Source organism: Mercenaria mercenaria, chromosome 12, assembly GCF_021730395.1.
Source record: "Mercenaria mercenaria strain notata chromosome 12, MADL_Memer_1, whole genome shotgun sequence".
Lineage (NCBI taxonomy): Eukaryota > Metazoa > Mollusca > Bivalvia > Venerida > Veneridae > Mercenaria > Mercenaria mercenaria.
The window spans coordinates 73,243,704-73,259,582 of record NC_069372.1 but is presented as its reverse complement, the minus strand read 5'-3'; the positions used below and the strand labels follow the sequence as shown (position 1 = coordinate 73,259,582).

Here is a 15,879-nt window from a genome sequence, read left to right as displayed (position 1 = left end):
TAAATATCCTAGATATTTATTATCATATATTGATATAACAACGTAACTAAATACATCAATGTCAAGATATCAAGTGCAATGGTGCATCACACAATATACCCGAACATCGGAGATTTAGTTACGGGTGACTGGTTAGTAACTGTTAGTACAGGTAGAAGTAGAAGTAAGTAAATAGGGCAATAACGGGGCATTTGGTCAAGATCAAGAATGAGTAACAGGTAGTTCATCTGATATTTACATTTCATATTTTATTCAATAGCTTCAACTGTAATGTGACAACAATTACAAGGCCAAAAGAATTAAAACGCGTTTCGCATTCTATGACATATTAACAAAGTATTTATATGGTTTGACTGAGTATTTTTAATTTAGACCCAATATGGAATAGTTTCGAACTTTACCTAAACTTCATATTGAAATTCTAAATTTTTATGAAAGTAGGATAACAAATGAGGTATCTGGACTCTGTTAACAAAGCTTTTTATTAGACCTAATAACGTGGTCTCTGATCTTAAATGACCCAGTTTCAAACTGGACCTATATTTCATATAAACATACATTCTGATCGAATTTCATGAAGATCAAATTAAAATGTGACAGCTACAGTTTGAGCAAGGGCCATTTTTAAGACTTAACACAGTGATTTAACTTTACTAGTCACAAACTTGTTTAAGACTTTATACAAACATTCTTGTCATTTTAAAAGATCAGGTAGAAAATGTTGCCTTTAGCATAAACACGGTTTTTCAATTGTTTAACCTAGTGACTAGCTTTTTTAATTGACCTGAAATTCATAAATACAACCAATCTGATAATTAGGCATTTTTAACAAGGTATTTCTAAGGTTTGACTACGTAACCTAGTTTCGGACATAAACTGACCACGTATTGATCTTGTTAAATGATGAATTTATGACTACGAGGCACACATCCTAATAAATTTCTATGGTGGCTGATTTCTGCCATTTCGCGTTTTCGCCCCGCGACCCCGCCGAGCGAAAACACGAGAATTAACAAGTTAAAATGGCGGGGGCGCGGGACGAAAACTCGCTATTTAGCGTGGGCGCGGAGCGAAAACTCGCTGTTTAGCGGGGTCGCGGGGCGAGATTTAGTATCTGGTATGTCGGGGTCGCGAGACGAAAACACGATAACTAGCGCTGCTTAAACGTCGAGTTTTCGCACCGCGCCCCGACATTCCAGTTACTAAATCTCGCCCCGCGCCCCCGCTAATTATCGTGTTTTTGCTTCGCGTCCCCGCTAAATATCGAGTTTTCGCCTGGCGCCCCCGCCATTTTATTTTGTTAATTTTCGTGTTTTCGCTCGGCGGGGTCGCGGGGCGAAAACACGATAATTAGCGGGATCGAGGGGCGAGATTTAGGAACTGGAATATCGGGGGCGCGGTGCGAAAACTCGACGTTTAAGCAGCGCTAATTATCGTGTTTTCGCCACGCACCCCCGACATACCAGTTACCAACTCTCACCCCGCGACCCCGCTAATTATCGTGTTTTCGCTCCGCGCCCCCGCTAAATAGCGAGTTTTCTCCCCGCGCCCCCGCCATTTTAACTTGTAAATTCTCGTGTTTTCGCTCGGCGGGGTCGCGGGGCGAAAACGCAAAATGGCAGAAATCAGCCACCGTAAATTTCAGTAATGATTTCGACAAAATTATGTCCTCTGAAGTGTAAGCATTAGGATAGTTTACGACGAAACACGACGATGACGAACACAAGGTGATAGCAATACCTTACCTTAAATATATATATATCGTGCACAAACTGTTTACCTTGACCAGTGCTGATGAAAAGAGATGGGAATGTATACCTTATGAACAGCAAGCGGGTGACTTCCACTCTTGTTCCAACATTACTCTGTATATTGAGACCATATATAGAGACCCAGTGCTAATTTATAGGGATCTGTGACTGAGATATCCGAAGATATTTTATGCTATGCATGCTGCATCTACATTGTAGCCATCGTAGGCAGGGGGCAAGTAAGGTCTACCATGCACCCCCTAGACAACTTTTCATAGGTACCAAGTTTCTTGGCAGAACATATGTGACTTATAAACATGTTCCCTTGATTATATTATTATCATTATAAATGATTTTTAATGATTCCATGGCACACGTTTACTTTTAATAACGACAACCAAATAGATAAGAATCCATCATTTCTTGGTCAGTGAAATATAAAAATTGGTACTGAAATATAGTTTAGACATTCACCTTTCATAAGCAATATTTCTATTTTCATAAACTAATTTGCATATTCATGAATAATAGTAAGAATGTTACAAAATGACAAAATATTGGTAAAAATAGCATTTTAAATCAATTTTAATGTATCAAACGGTTAAAGTTTGGTCTTAAAGATCATCGGCATTTTCTAAAATAGTACTTTGTTACTCTGAAAGTAAATAATTTACTCCATATTAGGTATGTTTAGCTAATCTGTAATGAATTATCAAATGCTAAAACGACGAGGGAGAGGGTACACCTTACTGTCCCGGACCTTTGCTTATTTTTATGCTGCGTTTTTAGCTACCTGGCAATTCTAAAGCAATACCTTTCGATGCAGATGGATTTGTCAAGAACGGAGGGGGCTAAAGACTTGCGGTTGGTCTCCTTTTGTCACTTAAATACCTAAATAAAGTAGATAATTCGTTTAATTTTCTCTCAACCGAATGAGGAAAAAGGCCTATGCTCCTAGATTCAAACCTTCCATTTCGAGTTTTTCTCTTTTGTATATAATTTGACAGAGAGAGAGAGAGACAGGGAGAGACACAGAGTGAGACAGATAGGTAATAGATAGGCATCCAGATAGAAAGACAGGCAGACCGTCAATAGCTAGGTAGGGTAGGGTAGGGGACGGGAGACAGGGGGAGGAGATGGGAGGTAAGTAGATATGTACGTAGGTAAGAAAAAGAAAAACAGACAGATAGATTAATTGACAGACGGAGACAGGCAGACAGACAGACATATGGTTTGAGGTGAAGAAGTGTATCCATATAAAAGTTTTCAACGCATAGGTACGCTTAGAAAATGAATAGCTTGTTTGTCGCATAAGACCTTTGTATGATACTTGCGACGTAAAATACAGCTGACTTTAATTCTTATTGTTTAATTTTCTCGTCTATTCAAAGACTCTCACCCGTACGTCGGCGTCGGCTTCGGCATCTCGATTTGGTTAAGTTTTTGTAAGTAAGCTGGTATCTGGGAATGGATTGAAACTGACTTACACTGCACAGGTTTCATAACTCTTTTTTGCGTTCTTTACAAAATCATGCCCCTTTTTCGAAATTTTTTATTTACAAAGTTATGCCCCTTTTCCGACCTAGCAATGTTTGGTAAGCTGGTAGCTCAGTACCTACTAATGGGAATGGATTGAAACTTCATACACTTGTTCACTGTGATAATCTGACATTCATTGTATAGAGCTCATATTAACTCTTTATTGCATTTTTACAAAATTGTGCCCCTTTTTCAACTTTTATATTAAATTAGATGACAAGCCTGTTGAATAGTCAAGCGTTGCTGTCCTCCGACAGCTTTGTTATTTTGCATTTTTTTCTCTGTGTGTTTTGAAAATGCATAAGCATTGCTCATACTTCATTTAACCAAAGTGAAACATATGGAGTTCGTTTTGAAACTCTTTTTGCAGGTATGGCTCGATATTGAAGAAATGAAAGGTTCTACATTAGACGCTATGTCATCAGCTGTAGAAAGGTCAAAGGTTGTCCTAGTATTCATGTCCCGAAAATACAAGGACAGTCGAAATTGTAGATCAGGTAAATACACTTATCACAAATCTCCTAACACAATACTTACAAGGTACCAATATCCTTCAAATTACTTTATGTATACTTTTGGGAACTTAAAACACTTCTGCACTGTAGAGTAATATATTGTTAGGCACTGTAGTTTTTAATGTAACGTCCGTCGACAATTTATCTAGTCTTGGAGCTGCTTCTTAAATCTGTTTAGTTTCGAGTTTCATTCAAGTTTAAAGTAAGATCATTTAATGCTGTGTCATGCTACTCCCATCTCTATGAAACTGCTTTATTCTTGTCTTCTAATTACTCTGCTTGCTTGTAAATAATGTTTAGATTGGCCCGGAATACTTCCTTTATCTTAGCGTCTGTCACATCAGATTTCCTTTCAAGTTATTCTATTGTGTCAGGCAATTTCTTTTCAACTTTACCTTGTAACTGAATTATTACTTTTTTATTGTTTCTTATGTCTTGTTTATTCTTCATTATTGTTGGCATCTGTTTCAAGTGTCTCTTGAATGCTTTTAATGTTTTAAAGATTGTAATCTTCTAACTTACTTTGAAATTTTCTTAAAGACTCTTCTTGTCGCGGCACTCCCGGACTTATCTGGATTCTCTAGATTAATGGTTTTCGATACCACCTATATCTAATGGTCTGTTCATTGTGTTGTCCATTATTGTTTTTGTTTTTATAGAGGTATAATTTTATTTCTCTTTTAAGATTTTTATGTTGTTGCTTAGAAGCATATTCTCTTAGGTCGATATCAAATTTTATTTTGTAAATACTATCAGGTGCATTTATTTTACTTGTTGCATAAAAAAACTACAGTTAAATATATAAATCAAATTAAATAAAATTTTCCCTGAAAAGTTTTTCTTAAAAATTTCTTGGTTTGTCAATATATAAAAAGCAATACTTCTGTTTTAGCATTATCAAAATATTATGATCTATATTCTTTTCCCTAAAATTATATGGTTTTCATTTTTACACTTTTATTAGGACTTTCAAATTTAATATAATGTGAACAGGTGATGCGAATGTCTATTGGTGTTTTGCAGTAAAATATTAAAGGTAAGTTACGGTAGATTTTCAGGAAGCAAAGAGCACCCCAAACACAGCCACACAGCTATGCATCGCGAAGTAGACCCGAAACAAAAAGAAGTTGTAACGGAAAAATATTTTAGCCGGGTCGCTTCAAAAATCCAACAACAAATACTTCTTAATTATACGCAAAATACAGAAAAAGGATGGAGTTTGTGGGGTGTGGGTAAGGCTTAGATAGAATGGTTGGGTGTTAGGGAAAGTGGAAAAAAAGCAAGATGAATATTCGACAGGGAAAGCCATGTTCCTAAAACGCAGTCTCCCTACTCTGTAAGACTGACTTAAATAAGTAACAGAGAACTGTGACTTCATTTGATTAAGTACTTTCTAATATCATTTTAGATTTTTTTCATCACAGACAATGGCCCAGTTGTTCGAAACTTTCGTTAAATTTAACGAGGCGTTAAGTTAACGTTTGTTAAATTTTGAATTTTACGTTAGCTAACGAATTGTTAAATTTTCAGTTGTCAAAAGCGCTGTTAAAATGTGTTTGCTAACGAAGCGTTTAATCCTTTAACGAATCGTTAAAAATTTAACAAGGACATCACATCCCATCAGACACCACTTTGTACACTTCCTTTTACAGCAATGAAAAAAAATGCTTCAACACAAAAATTGTGTTACCTGTTATGTAACTCATATGACACTTTACTCCATAAACAAAGTTTATCTTTTCCCTAGTCAGAGCCACAGACACATAACATGTTACCATATCCAGTCACATTATACTGACACCGGGAAATATGATGCTGAACGCCCAGCGAGGGAGCTACTAGTACCATTTTACACGACTTTGGAACGACGCGGCCAGAGAACGAACCCACGACCTCCCGCGCTCTACCGCTTTGCTACTGAATCGGTTTCGCCTAAATGAGGGGAATTACATTACTAAAAGTTAACATGATTTCCCTTATTATAAGATTTTGTATGGATAATTAAACTTTCAAATTAATAAATCAAAACTGTTATGTCTAGAGGATAATATTACCGGTTGAAATGAGCAAGAAATCAAAAGAAAAAAATTACATTTTGAGTGCTGGTGCAGGAAAAGGTGTTGATGGGACGGAAGGGTAGGAATACTACAAAATAGTATCAAGAAACACTATAAGCCTAAAGGGTTACGCAACGTTGTTCTCGTGTTTATTCCGTCTTCTAGGATTTTTTAAATCATTTAAAGAAGTGAAAGAATTTTCAAAATCGGCTTAAAAATGAGAAAGTTATGAGCATTGGAGTATTTGATAAAGAATAGCGGCCATTTTATTTCCATGACAATAAAAACAAAAAGGCGGATTTATTAAATTTCTAGATACATATTTAAACTGAATTTATCTATTTCTGTAAAATAATTTCTCTACTTTTTCCAGCTATAATTAAAGAAATTACCATGTTTCACATCTTGCACTCAAGAAACCTATGACATTAATTTATTTAAAAAGTTATTTGCTAAATAAATAACTCAGTAGTGTGTAAATGACGTCATAAACACACTAAAATGGCTGCCTCCATGATAAGCCATTTTCTTAAATTTCAAATTGCCATATCTTTTTCAATAATGGTCCGTTTTTAAAAATTCTTTCAGCGTTATGAAAGGCTTGAGGATGGCTTTCATATAAAATGAACTTGTTGCCAGGCTTTCCTTGCCCTTTAAACGGTAAACAAAACATTACGTTATAATTTCATATGATAACGTTCCTATTTTGGTTGATGACACTTGGTCGAAGTCTGTTTAAGGTATGCGCGACACAAATTTTGTCGGATAACTGATATTATATAATATTTTTGAATTATACTATATTTTATCATATTATACCAACTTTATATGACAAATACGTTCAAATGTGCTTTAATGACAAAGGCAACCACCCAGGGCGCTAAATCCACTATTATTGACAGTGACCAGAGAGACAGAGCAGTAATAAGCCTTAAAACATAAAGAGAAATGCTCAAAGGCCAAGGTCACACTTACGCTTCGGTTTAATTTTATTATCATCAAAGTGCCTTTAATTACATGACACGCACTCTTGTGTCCTGACATAATATAGCAGAAGCATCCGTGTTCACATTTCGAGTATTTTTCCTGTTCATATCATTTTCTTTTCAGAAGCTGAGTACGCGCATCAAACTGAAAAAAGTATCCTTTTTGTAAAGACTAAACGGGGATACAAAGCTGATGGATGGCTGGGGATGCTGCTGGCGACAAAGCTGTACTACGAATTCAGTGAGAAACACCCATTTAAAGAAACAATAAATAAATTGTTAGATGCAATAAAAACAGAATACAGCAAGTAATGTCATAATATTTGGGTACCGTTTTTAATTATGTTGGTAATTTTGCACTAAACCAAAAAACGATCAATTTTAAGTTAAGCAGCCGGAATGTTGGGTTACAGTAAGTATGAAGAAATTTATAGTGAGCTCTTGAAAGTTTGTGAAAAGATACTGAATGTAAATATGAGAACTTCAAATGCAGTCGTTTACGGTGAATTTGCACGTTACCCATTGTTTATAACAAGATATATTAGAAAAATAAATATTGGTTGGTATTTGTTCCATAATGATTGTATTAATGGTAAAATTACTAAGTTAACTAAAGTTAAAATGTATAATGTCCTTAAGGTTTATATGATGTTTGTTAACAAGGAAAGTAACTTTTGTTTTAAGCAGTAAATACAAATCTCTCTTTTTCTTATGAATCATAATCAAATACATTACAAAGTAATTTTTTTCAGTTAAATGAAAATGTCGTCTGACATTTTACATATTCATGAAATAATGGACGCTTGGTCTTAAGTTATAGAATCGTTTAATATCAAATATCACCATTGCAAGGATATATATTTATGAAATGTTATCTGTCTTCCAGAACATACGAACATATACAAAAACTACATGTACGTTCTTTTCTAACAGCTATGTGTAGATACCGTATAAACAGAGTTATAATAAATGAACGTTATTGTATTTATTTTAGCAGTAGGGATATTAATGCAGACTTTAGCAGTATAGATATTAATGTAGATTATTTATGTACATTTTAGCGGTAGAGATATTTATGTATTAATGCAGACTTTAGCAGTATAGATATCAATGTAGATTATTTATGTACATTTTAGCGGTAGGGATATTTATGCAGACTTCAGCAGTATAGATATCAATGTAGATTATTTATGTACATTTTAACGGTAGGGATATTTATGCAGACTTCAGCAGTATAGATATTAATGTAGATTATTTATGTACATTTTAGCAGTAGGGATATTTATGCAGACTTTAGCAGTATAGATATTAATGTAGATTATTTATGTACATTTTAGCAGTAGGGATATTTATGCAGACTTTAGCAGTATAGATATTAATGTAGATTATTTATGTACATTTTAGCGGTAGGGATATTTATGCAGACTTTAGCAGTATAGACATTAATGTAGGTTATTTATGCACATTTTAGCAGTAGTGATATTTATGTAGATTTTAGCATAGAGATCTTAATTTGGATTAGAGCAGTAGAGATATTTATGTAGATTAAAGAAGTATGGATCGTTATGTAGATTATAGCTAGTGACTTATTATGGAAGCTTTTCATATAGCGTTATTTAAGAAATAATAATTTCCCAAACGTGGTTTATCGTAGAATAACCCGTGGTTTGATTTCTTATGCGTAAGAATATATCATGAAGGCCGTTGGCCTGAGTGATATATTGTTTCGCATAAGAACGAAAAACTCGGGTTATTCTACGATAAATCACCCTTGGGAACTTATTATTTCGATTCTAACACGACATACTAGTATCAACAGTGTTAGAAAAAATGGTAACTACTTTTTACGACCGTGCTACGCACGTGGATCGGATGACGTCATTGCACGCGATTTGTTTATTGTAGAATAACCCGAGATAGATTTTGCTCTACATGTATGTAGGTTATTTGCTGGTCGTGTTAGAATAACAGATCTACTTTTCCGCGATTTTGACAAAATATATAAGAGGTCTTATTACCGTATTTCTGTGTATTTTCCGTATACTCGTATATGTTTATTTTGCACCATATAAAGCTTTCATAATTCAGTTTTTTATAATGTTTGTTGAAAGGAAATGACTTTTACTGAAGATTATAAACTGCTGTTACAATATCTATGTTAAGTGTCATTCATCTAACTAAATAGAGTTCGGAAGCGACATGTTGGATGTTAATGAATGAATGTTTTTGATCTTTTTCTGATGAGGAGAAATGTTGTATATTATTCACCGCCAAAAATATTGTAAAGTAGATAGCCAAAGATATTTGATATTATGAAGACAAAGATACTTTTTATTTAATTGTATATATTGTTAACGTGATTGTAACGTTATCAGATGTATTTTAGAAAAATAGTATGAAGAACAACACATAGCACCTCATAATATGGAATGTTTAGCCTACACCATTTCAGACGTTTATAAAAAAGATTAGTGCTATTTGTGGTTTTTTTTTCTCCGCGCCAACAGGTGCGAAATATTAATGACGGCTTTTTATCAGTGCAGTGTATGTCGTAAATGCATGATCAGTCCATAAAGTCACTAAATACAACAATAACACTCCTGCTCATACTACAAAGGCAATGTTCTTTCTCCAACATTCAAGAAACCCCATCAAACTGTCTGTTTTCCTAGGGTCTACAACAAAGACACCAGTATCGTTGTATCATCTCCTTTTCTATCAGTACTACGTACACTGTATTGTTTGGCGCGAGTTTCCTTTAGCTGCATCTTGCAGCAACTTTCGTACTTGTTTGACATATACTTTAACATTTGGTTGATTTTGTCAATCTGTAGTTCATTTATTTACATATATCGTTAATTTCTGACAGACATTTGATCACCCTACTATACACTTATCCTTTTATTAAATTTTTATTTAATTGTTTTGAAAGCTGCAAGCATATTGCTTTGTGCTACACCAATGTGCGTTGTTGAACAACAATTCAAGAATTCGGAAAGGTGAATATATTAAACATAATTATGAATGAAAATTTAAATCTTATAATATATAAAGGATTGTTTTTTCACAGCCTGTAAAACAACGAGAAGTGCTATTTCGAGAGTTAGTTTAATTCATATTCATGTTTATTGTGTGCATTACATACTGTATTCTCTGTCTACATTACCCAGTATCATATAATGAAAATCTCACTTCTTCATGTGGTTAATGCCTATGTTTTATGAAAAGTGTGTTAAACTTGGAAGCTCTGTTTCAAAGCTTCTGTGTTAAATAGTCTATGTTTTGAAGGTAAATACCACATTTTATACAATGAAATTTATCATATATTAATCATCAATTCTATTGCGTTAGCTCAAGAATTAATTCCCCTGACAAGAGTTAACTACCCTGGCAAGGTATTTAGTCCAGTGTCGTAGCTTTAGGTATTCGTTTGCTAGTTTGTTTTGTTACGTAAAGCAGATTCATTTGGAAAAGGTATAAAGGTATTCGAATTCCACTTTTATATTACATCCGCATCATATTTTGTTATTTCTATGCCATTTTGCAACTAAATGGATTAATAGACACCATTCCAGGAAATATCGAACTTTCTAAATAGTCATTTTGTTGCCATCAAACTTTGAATTGTTAAAACAAGTTATGTTCAGCTTAAGTCATGTAAGTTGTGGTCATACTATTACCTTTTTTGGTAAGGGGAAGGGGAAAATGTGTCTTCTAAAATATGTTTAATTCTTTTCTAATAACAGTACTTGTAGAATTATCTAATGTAACTTATTTACTAAAACAAACTAATACAGCAGACACATTTTTGTTGCAAGGTAAGGTATGTGCTTTAGGCACAAATAAACTGTTCAAGTAATCGAAATACATTCAGCATTCAGATAATATCAATTATTAATTGGTTAAAAAATAGTTCAAGTTGTTACATATACCTCAGTTTTAAAAACAAAAGAAAGAGGAAAGTAGACAAATGTATTTACTTTTAAAGTGGTCTAAAGTTATTTTTCTAGGAATATGATATCTACTACTAGTACTTCAATAATTAAGCCATGTTTTGTCAAACAGACGAACAATAAAACTGTGTATCACAGGTTATAGTCATCAAGAAAATCTGAAGAAAACTTATGATAAACTTGGTATAGTTATAAATGGTAGAGAACAAACTGATATTAAATATTTCGATGGCTGCACTGTTATTTGCGATGTAACCATGTAACGAGTTTGTGCTGTATTGCCTTCTCTTCTTTTGACATTATTGTATAAATGTTTTATAACATACAAAATTGTTGTCTTCTTTTCTTCCTAGTAATTTCTTTACATATACAAGCTCAGCCTTTTACAATCTGTCACAACTGAGCATGCTTTAGGAAAAAAACTAGTCAAAAATGTTTTTAATTTGTTATTTACCCTAACAACTACCTTTCAGTTAGTTACCAGTAACGTATCTGATTTGAAAATCGTAGTTCTGAAAAAAGAACACAAATTTAGTTGGTCAGAAACTAAGTCAATTGCGGTAAATACCTAAGTCAAATTATATTCTATGTGCCATAATCGACATGGTTTTTACTGAAATCATGTCAGAATGTCTGCCTTTATGAAATATATAGCTGTTCCAAAACTGAGCCACCAGTGTATTAAAACAAAATCAATGGTTCAACTTAGAAAAAGAAATTAACACTCAAGAAGGTACATTTTTGACTGGATCTTCACTAAACCTTTTCAAGGATAAATATTCAAAATAATTTTGTACAAACATTCACAATACAAGCCACTGGTGTGATGTCATCTTCAATTGCTTGGAACAAGAAGGTTACGAACAATACTATTCATAGTTATCGGATCAATTTGAGTTATAACAAAACCAATCTATCTATGATCTGAGCTATATTTACAATTGGCATCATCCTGAAGAGCTTTTCGACTAAGTTAAAATTGAGGTTTTTTCCTCAGTTTTATTTTTGTTTTTTGTTTTGGGTTTAACACCGTTTTTCAACAGTATTTCAGTTATGTAACGGCGGGCAGTTAGTTTATACTAATTTGTTTTAGCTCGATTGTGATGAAAGCTTCAAGTTTATTGGAACCACTCTCGAGTCCGCTTCCTGGAAAAACCAGTACTGGTGTCATATGAAAAGTCATGGTCGTGACCCCAGTGGGTCTCGAACCCATGACCCCTGGATTGAGCGGGCAGTTAACCTAACCAGTGTTCCTGGATTCTGTATCAGTACAAACCTGTTCTCCGCAAGTAACTGCCAACTTCCCCACATGAATCAGAGGTGGAGGACGAATGATTTTAGACACAATTTTTTTTATCAAATCGTCACGGAGAACATACATAAGTGGCATTCGTCTTGTCCTAAATCAATGGCACTCTAGAAAGCATATCTCAGAAAGTAACGGAGGCATTTTAATGACATTTTGAAGACAAATGGATCTCAGTGAAAGGAAGTACAGAGCGCAAGAATCATTATTCTATCTGAATAACTTGCAAATTATCTCACTTTTATACTAACATTTTACTTTTTGAAGCATGACACCTAAGGTACTGATCAGAGATTCGAATGACACTTGAAATTTACATAAATGTTAAACAGAGGAAGTGAAGAGTGCAGAAGCAATACCTCTATCCTGAAAGGTTTTCAAATTATCTTCATTTTTGTCCTCAAATTTTATAAGCCTAAAATGAAGTATAATGGAATGGGCTGGTCAATGTTTCCGCTAAATATTTTCCAAACGCTTTGACATATGATCCACAAACTTGATAGACACATTGCTCATGGCAGTTGATTGATTTTGAGGTCATTTGACTAATGGTCAAGAATAAAGTAACAGTTAATGTTAGTAAAAATAAGTTTTTTTTGCGGAATATCTTGAGAACGCCTTGACAGAGTATCCTTAAACTTTGCAGGCATATTGCCAGTAGGTAGTGAATGACGCTATTGTTTGAGGTCAGTGTGTCAAAAGTCAATGGCCACAGTGGCTGTACAAAAACCGTTTCTGCTTACTATCCTTAGAGCGCCTTGACCTACAATCCCCAAATTTGAGCAATGGATGACTCTATTGTGTTCAGGTCTGTGGGTCAATGTCATAGAAAACGTTAGTGCAAAATCACATTCAACATTAACCGCACTTGATTTTGAGGTTTTCTCGTCATGGTCCTGCTACATGTCACTATACCTCTTAGGGGCATAATTAAATGAAAAGGCAATGTTGTTCTTATGTTAATTCTGTCTGCTAGGATTTCTTAAATCATTTAAAGAAGTGAAAGTCAAAATCGGCTTAAAAATGAGAGTGTTACGTGCATGAGATTTTTAAGGGTTTCCAAGACAGTACGTGTATGAAATAGTAAAAGGTATCCAAGATAGTGCGTGTATGAGATAGTATAAGGGTTTCCGAGATAGTGCGTGTATGAGATAGTATAAGGGTTTCCGAGACAGTACGTGTATGATATAGTAAAAGGGTATCCGAGACAGTACGTGTATGAGATAGTATAAGGGTATCCGAAACAGTACGTGTATGATATAATATAAGGGTTTCCAAGACAGCACGTGTATGAGATAGTATAAGGGTATCCGAAACAGTACGTGTATGATATATTATAACAGTTTCCGAGACAGTACGTGTATGAGATAGTATAAAGGTATCCGAGACAGTACGTGTATGAGATAGTATAAGGGTATCCGAGATATTACGTGTATGAGATAGTATAAGGGTATCCGAGATAGAACGTGTATGAGATAGTATAAGGGTATCCGAAACAGTACGTGTATGATATTTTATAAGGGTTTCTGAGACAGTACGTGTATGAGATAGTATAAGCTTATCCGAAACAGTACGTGTATGATATATTATAACGGTTTCCGAGACAGTACGTGTATGAGATAGTATAAAGGTATCCGAGACAGTACGTGTATGAGATAGTATAAGGGTATCCGAGACATTACGTGTATGAGATAGTATAAGGGTATCCGAGATAGTACGTGTATGAGATAGTATAAGGGTATCCGAGATAGTACGTGTATGAGATAGTATAAGGGTTTACGAGATAGTACGTGTATGATATAGTATAAGGGTTTCCGAGATAGTACGTGTATGAGATAGTATAAGGGTTTCCAAGATAGTACATGTATGAGATATTATAAGGGTTTCCGAGATAGTGCGTGTATGAGATAGCATAAGGATTTTCAAGATAGTACGTGCATGAGATAGTATAAGGGTATCCGAGACATTACGTGTATGAGATAGTATAAGGGTATCCGAGATAGTACGTGTATGAGATAGTATAAGGGTATCCGAGATAGTACGTGTATGAGATAGTATAAGGGTTTACGAGATAGTACGCGTATGATATAGTATAAGGGTTTCCGAGATAGTACGTGTATGAGATAGTATAAGGGTTTCCAAGATAGTACATGTATGAGATATTATAAGGGTTTCCGAGATAGTGCGTGTATGAGATAGCATAAGGATTTTCAAGATAGTACGTGCATGAGATAGTATAAGGGTTTCCGAGACAGTACGTGTATGAAAAAACTGTATCACAACCTTGAACAGTTTTGTTTTTGGTTCTCTACCCGCTTTATAATGTAAAATGTAAACATAGAAGTGCATTATTTATAAACGTAATGTTTCAGATGAATAACACTTTTATGTATGAGTCACCGACAACGTTTGCAGCAGCTAGCGATATTTATGATCAAAGTATTTTACGAACCCCTAAAGATATTTGTTTTTATCGTAGATATTTGACTTTATGTTTTAATTAATGCCAAAACGGAATAATTATATAATTGTTTGCACTCATTACGAAGATTTTTTATTCAACCTGATAAAGTTGTTTCGTGCTTAAACATCGTCCAACGTAATTAAGTTGTTGTTTGGTGCTTGAATATTGTCCAACCTGATTAAGTTGCTGTTTCGTGCTCAAACATCGTCCAACCTGATTAAGTTGTTGTTTCGTGCTCAAACATCGTCCAACCTGTTCAAGTTGTTGTTTCGTGATCAAACATCGCCCAACATGTAAAGCAAGCGTTCAAGAAATGGTTTCGTCGTAAAGAGGAGATGCACATACATTTCAAATGGTAAATTATGTTGTTGAGATTCTGTAACACTGTACGTGAGACGTTGTCACATATTTTCTGTTATCGTTGCGAGATTCGATTTTTCAAATTGCTAATAAAAGCTAACATAGCTGTTTCATTACCTGTTTACTTATGAAAACGTAGAATTAATGCTTTATTACACATAATAATAGAATCAACACGGAGCGACACCATAAAAATTGTTGTTGAGATATTGTCACATGTTATCGTTGAGACACGACTTACGCTGGAACGTACCTCTCCCGGAATGCGTCAGATGAATCCCTCACAAGCCGGATACGATCAATCATCCCGCACTTGTTATCCAAAGAATGATTACAACCAAGGCTGAAAACATGCATGGACAATTGACCAATTACAACCTGTCCTCAAATTTTTAGATAGGATTTACTAAAGTCCATTTTAAGATTGTAAAGAAGTTCAAACGTATGCAGTCATTTTCTTTTCAAAGTCAGTCATGTGTTTTAAAAAAGGTTACGGTCAATAGTTAGAACACAGTAGAACCCGACAACGGCACAGAACGGGGAAGTGTGAATAGTCTGCCGATCTTTCTTTATTATGAATACCGTGAATATTAGAACAGTACATCTCTCCGCGGCGTCCAAGCGGACCTAGCCCAATTTGTAGATGATGATGTCACACGGGTACCTTGCCCATCCCATAAAAGACGAAAAGAAAGAACGTTCTTTCTGTTAAAGAACAATTGAGTAGCTACACGGGCTTCACGTGTGTGTTCGTGCAGTTATTTGCCTAATAAAAGTATACTGAAGAAATGTTTTGATAATAATTCCTGATTAGATATAATTCTTATTCTTACGCATTCGAGTGTAGTTCCGGGCCAGTGAAAGATATATTTGGAAGTGTTCACTGTAGAAATATTGTAATATATTTAGATAATCTAACTAAACTTTTTTAATGATCCACTGACAAAC

At 34.6% G+C, this 15,879-nt stretch overlaps 1 protein-coding gene across 2 annotated transcripts in view; it reads left to right on the top strand.

The window, feature by feature from the left end:
* The window catches only part of LOC128547449 (uncharacterized), a 49,172-nt gene extending 38,055 nt beyond the window's left edge, over window positions 1–11,117 (top strand). The window contains exons 6-7 of one of the 2 annotated variants that reach the window (XR_008366561.1): window positions 3,661–3,787; window positions 6,973–7,107. Coding sequence is in view for 1 of the 2 variants with exons in the window: in XM_053520327.1 (XP_053376302.1) it covers window positions 3,661–3,787; window positions 6,973–7,160 (315 nt within the window). In the remaining variant the exon portion in view is untranslated. Of the gene's footprint in view, window positions 1–3,660; window positions 3,788–6,972 lie in introns of both variants that reach the window. The other variant, XM_053520327.1, reaches the window with a different exon arrangement.
* The last annotated feature ends 4,762 nt before the right edge of the window (window positions 11,118–15,879 follow it).